The 5821-nt window shown below is 56.4% G+C and overlaps 1 protein-coding gene across 1 annotated transcript in view; it reads right to left on the bottom strand.

Moving 5' to 3' along the window:
* BRSK2 (BR serine/threonine kinase 2) overlaps positions 1–5821 on the bottom strand; it is a 29350-nt gene that overhangs the window by 4665 nt on the left and 18864 nt on the right. The window contains 2 exon segments of the mRNA XM_014583071.1: positions 38–218; positions 1677–1800. Coding sequence (XP_014438557.1) covers positions 38–218; positions 1677–1800 — 305 coding nt within the window.

Genomic DNA, 5821 nt, shown 5'->3' with positions numbered 1-5821 from the left:
AAGCCCCCCACCCCACCCCCCGTGCCAGAAAACTCACCTGAGAGCAGGGTGAAGGTGACAGAGTAGATGCCATTCTCCTTCTGTGCCTCGCCGCCCTCGGTGTAGGTGATATCCACTTGGAACTTCACTGGTTTCTGGAACACAGCTGGGCCCCCTGTGGCCTTGTACTCGGCCCGGAAGCTCGTCTGGGAGATGACACTGTGGCTGAGGCTGGGGATCTGCAGGGAGCAGGAGGCAGGCGTGAGTGGGACCGCCTCGCAGACGCCATTCCCATCCTGGCCCTCCAGCAGGCGGCCAAGGCAAGCCAGCTCTGCTGTGCGCGAGCCATGAGCAGAGCCCGTGCTGAGCTCTCCGAGCCCTATGTCCAGACCTGCGAAATGGGTGTGGTGTAGACACAAGACGGTCCAGCTTCGGAGAGGCGTGCCCTCTCAGGGCCCGCCCTCCAGAGCTCCGGAAGCCCAGGGGGCAAACCATGTGGAGCTTCCACCTGGCGATTTCTTAGGCACACTGAACCCAAGGTAGGACAGAGGGAAGACGGTGTAGATGCAGTGGTCAGGGTGCTGCCAGAGGAACCGGAAGGTCAGGAAAGACATCCTGTGCGGCCCAAGTTTATGGGTCAGGGGCAGAGCTGATGGGGGAGTCTGGGGAGTTGTTGGAGCCTTCAGCTTACAGGGACAGTGCCCTCGGCCTAGGGTCTTCCTGAGACCAGGCACTTTTCGGGCGGCTGTCCCTGCACTGCACACTGGCCACGTGGGCTGCACAGCAGGGGGCAGCATGACAGGAACTCCAGGTCCCCAGTTCCCGGGTCCTGCCACTCACGAGGGCACCGTCAGCTTCGTGGGCTGGCATTGTGTGGGGGTGGAGGGCACTGGTGGAGTATGAAGGGGATGGGGGACAGGAGACAGGAAGAAGGGTACAGGCCGGGTGGCTGGTGGAGGCTACCAGGCGGCGGGCAGGAGCTGGGGGCTGCTGCAGAGACCCCAGAAGACCAGGAGTCCATCTCCAGCCTGAGGTGCCACCTGCTCTGCTGGCACTGTGCCCGCTCTGGCAGGGCCTCTGAGCTGTCTCCACAACGCTGAGGGGACCTGAGCTGCAGCCAGAGTGGCAGTGCTTTAAAGGACACAGCAGTGTCCACAGGGGCCGAGGCCAGTCCCTGTGTTCAAGAGACCACAAGGCTTCTTGTAACCCAGAGTTCCTCAGCAAAGAAAAATGGAACCCAACCGAGACACAGAATGTGGCCCACTCCCATGGAGAGCCCCGTGGCTTCAGTGGACAGGATGAGAGCTGAGGTAGACAGGGCCTAAAGGCCTCAGGGGTGTCAACCAAGGGGCAGCACACCCCCACAGGGCCCACAGGGTCACAGCCTCTCATGTTCACCATCCCTTCCCTCCTCTCAATTGGTGTGACAGCCATGCTCCACCTCTGGTCTCAGGAACGTGTACCCCAACAAGGCTGATGCTGCCCCAGAGCCCGCTCCACCACGGCCCACCCCACAGCCAGGCTGAGTGCTCAAGATGCTGCGCCTCCAACATATTAGGATCCTAACAACTATAATCCGTAGGCCCTAGGTGTGTAGTGACCCTGTGCCCTGGCCTGGGCGGGAGGGAGAAAGGCCGAGGCCGGGCCTGGGCCATGGGGTACAGGGTAGGCGCCCTGCTACCGCACCATGGCCTCACCGAAAGGAAGGCGTGCACGATGTCAGCCTTGATGGAACTCAGCGGCTTGTCTTTGATGACTACGAAGATCTGCTCCTCCTTCTCGAGGTTGATGAAGTTCCCAAACCAGGACTTCTTGGCCAGCCTGGGGGTGGGGGACGGCAGCCGTTAGGAACAGTGAGTCCCAGCTTGTGCACACCCTGCCTCCCTCTGGTTGAGGCTGGGACAGCAGAGTCAATTCCTGCAGAGTGGGACCAGCTCACTCCATAGGCCTAACAAGACCCCAAGGCCCAAAGGCTCACCCTGCCCCAAACCTAGAACCCACTAACCCCTAACCCCAGCTCTAACTGTGACTCTTAACTCCAGCCTGAGCCCTGCCACTCTGTGTTCCTGGCCCTCACCAGTACTCGTTCACCACCCAGAGCTGTGTCCAGACTGTGGTTGGAAGTCCAGCCTGGAAGGGAAGGAGGTGGGAGTGCTGAGCTCTCGCTGTGTTTCTGTTGAAGTCTCCGGGTTTGGAATAACTTGCTCTGCAGTGACCTTCAGTGTTCCAGCAGAGGTGACTGAGCCCGGTGCTGGGAGTCCAGGGCACCGTACATGGGCATTGATGTCGGACAGAAGGTGCAGAGAGTGGCCACTGTGCCTCCTGGCCATCCTAGAAGCAGTGGCTACCTGCTTCCTTGCTGCTCCAGCCCAGGCCAGCCGATCAGGGGAGAGTCCGCCCAGAATCCCCCATAGCCACAGAGACCTCAGGCCCCAAGACACCGGAGCAGAGGGCTGTCCCTGTTCAGGGCTGATGTGGCTTTTTTTTAAAGGCATGTGTGCTTACCAGGGGGACACAGGGCGGGGGGGGGGAGCGAGAAAGTACCCCATGGGGAATGGTCACACCACAATCCCTTCTCCTTCATCTCCCTCCTATCAGGATTTTGCACAATATGCACACACATGTGCCTGGTGTGTTTTTCAAGCCACCGGTTCCAGGACTCGAACTACACAGTCCACGTAGGATCCAGAGCCTTCACCAGCATGGCACGGGCTGGCCCATAGTGTGATATTTTAGGCCTGGCAACACAACTCACTTCCTACCATGGTGTTATTTCCTCAGCCTAACACAGCACCCAGCAAAAGCCCTCCTGCCACCGTCCTGAGCAGGCCTCACTGTACCTGTCCCTGTGCCACCCCAACCCTGGCTGCACCCCACTCCAGGTCACCACCCTTTATTTGCCATCCTTTCCTAAACCTGGAAATGCCCTCTGAGGTTGGAAACACCAGCAGGAAAGGCAGCCCGACCCTGGGGTTACATCTGGCAGGTCCCCCTCCTTGAGGCAGGCGTGGGCTGGGCCTTGCTTCTGACTGCTAGAATTCAGCAAAGGTGATGGACATCGCTTCTGATGGCGACCGGTGTGACTGGTGGTCCTCCCCCCAACAGCTGCCAGGACCCAAATTCTGCCCATCACCATGGCAGCGTGGAAGCAGATTCTCTGGAGTTCAGCCCTGATATGGCCGCAGTCCTGTGACACCCCGACTACAGCCTTGCGAGACCCTAAAGCAGAGTCCAGTGAGGCTGTGCCTGGTTCCTGGCCCACAGACACTGAGATGCGATACACGTGCTGTTAACGCTAAGCGCGGTGATTCATCACACGGCAACTGCTGAGAGTGGCAGCCTTTCTCCTCCCTCCCTAGCAGTACAGACACAATGCCAATCCAACGGCCCTCTTTTTTTTTGGGGGGGGGGAGGTTTTTGCTATAGGGCGTGTGCACTCGCCAGACAGACAGAGACAAACGTAGAGACAGAAAGCGAGAAATCACCCCCCAGGAGGGATGGTCACACAGCAATCCCTTCTCCTCCATTCTCCTCTCGGGATCTTGGGCACACACGCACACGTGCCCAGCGTGAGTTTTAAGCCACCGGATCCAGGATGCGAACTGCGGTCGACTACATGAGAGTCCAGCAATGTAGCCATTACGCTAACTGCTGGTTCCACCAAGGGCCCCTCTTGAACTGGGGGGCAGTGATGCAAAGAGGTCAGGACCCAGGGGCAGTGGTCTTGGCAGCCATGTGTGTGTCCAGGCGGGACTGCAGCATGGCAGGATGGGCTAGGGGCTCTGGGGTGTGGCAGTGCCCCCACTCTGAGCTGATGTGCAGTGTGCACCAGCCACCTCTCCAGTTGGGTACCTTCCCCTGTCCCTGCCAATTCCCAGAGCTGGTTCTTTGATCACTGTGGCAATTTGGGAGCATAAACGGTCTCTCCCCTAAGCCCCTGTGTTCCTGTCAGCTGGAGTTGGCTTTCAGGTAGCCCAGGAGTCTTGACAGCAGTCAGAGGGAACAGCACCCCACCACTGCTTGACCATCTTTGTTTTGTTTTTGTTTTTGTTTTTTCAATATCTTGCCTCTCTCTGGTTGGCCACCTGATCTCTGTTTGAAGCTCCCAAGAGCCGGTTCCCATCCCAGCCTCAGCCTGGCACCCACACCAGAGCCTGGTGCCAGGAAGTTCAGGGGATGTTTGTCGACCAGTTGCAGCATGGCCGGGCATGTAGAGCTACAAACCACAGATGAGATGAAGATAGAGAAAACACAAGTAACATGTGAACTGTGGCATTCTGGAACCCAGTGCTGTGGCATCTGGCAAGAACAGTCATGGGAACCAGCAACTAGCATAATGGCTATGTCGCTGGACTTCCCTATGGTTGACCACGGCTCCAGTCCCAGACCTGGTGGCTTTAAACTCATACCGGGTGCAAGTGTATATGCCCATGATCTGGAGAGGAGATTGGAAAAGAAGGGATTACGGTGTGTCTATCCCCCTGGGGCGTGATTTCTCACTTTCTGGCTCTCTGGTGAGCACATGCACCCCATGGCAAAAATCTCCCTCTAAAAAAGAAAAAAAGAACAGTCGTGTATCTGAGAGAAGCCTAAGTGACCCAGAGAGGCCAGAGGCAAGTAACAACGGGCCTCTACTGTGAGCTCTGTGTCCACTTGGCTGGGCCAAACAACAGCCTGGACATTGCTGTGAAGGCATTCTTAGTGAGATTAATTCTTTATAATTTTTTTAGAGAGTTTTTTTATATGCTTGCCAGAGAAACCAAGAGAAAGCAAGAGATCACACACACACACCCCGGGGGGATGGCCACACGGCAATCCCTTCTCCATTCTCCATTCTCTCAGGATCTTGGGCACGCACGCATATGCACCTGGTGTGAGTTCCAGGACTCAAACCATGGGTCGAATAGGTGGAAGTCCAGCGACGTAACCATTACGCCATCTGCTGGTCCCTATGAGAATAACTTCTAAGTCTGGTCTTTGAGTAGAGCAGCAACCCCTCCCCCATGTGGGTGGGCCTCACTGACTAGCTGACACAGCTTTATAAGAATAAAGGCCAGCAGGTGGCATGGTGGTTAAGGCTCTGGACACTCCCACATGGCCAACCAAGATTCGAGTCCTGGACCTGGTGGCTTGCTTTCTCACTTTCTCTCTCTCATCAAATTAAAATAAAGGAATGAATAAGTAAAATTAAGTAATTCTTAAAAAAAAAAAAAAGAAAAGAAAAAAGACTGATTTCCTGGCGAAAAAAAATTCTCTTCAGGACTGCTACGTGGAACTCACGCCTGAGCTTGCAACCTGTGGCCAGCAGATTTCAGACTCAAGGCAGCACCGGCTCACCGAGATCTCCAGCCTGGCAGCCCCGACATCTCAAGTGCATGAGCAGTTCCTAAAACATCCACACACACCATATGCACACAGACACCTTCCCGGTTCTGACTCCAAGAACTGACTGGTGCCGGCAGCAACAGTGGGAGGGACATTTCAACAAGGACGGATGTTTGCCGGGGGACGGTGCTGGGCTGCCAGGGTCACTGTGCACGCTGGGAGGGAAGAGGAATCCAGGGAGTCTCGAGTATGAGCTAGGGTCTTGACTGCATGCAAGCTACTGTGGCTATTCTTCTAACTATTCTCTGAAAGCTTTTGACAGTAGCAGAAACTGCAGCTTTGGGGCCTATTTGTGTGATTACGAAGTTCTCAAGCCCAATAGTTCAGGACTTGCTACCTGGACACCCAGAGAGGCGGCCTCAAAGTAGCACAGAAAGCCCAACTCATTACTCATCCTGGGCTGCGGCTGGAGACACCACTCCTGCCGGGACTGGCCAGAGCAAGCTGCCTCCTGACG

The sequence above is a fragment of the Tupaia chinensis genome, unplaced genomic scaffold, assembly GCF_000334495.1.
Source record: "Tupaia chinensis unplaced genomic scaffold, TupChi_1.0 Scaffold144019_1, whole genome shotgun sequence".
In the NCBI taxonomy this organism is placed as follows: Eukaryota; Metazoa; Chordata; class Mammalia; order Scandentia; family Tupaiidae; genus Tupaia; species Tupaia belangeri.
Note: the sequence above shows the minus strand (reverse complement) of the source record. Positions and strands in the feature narration are given on the sequence as shown.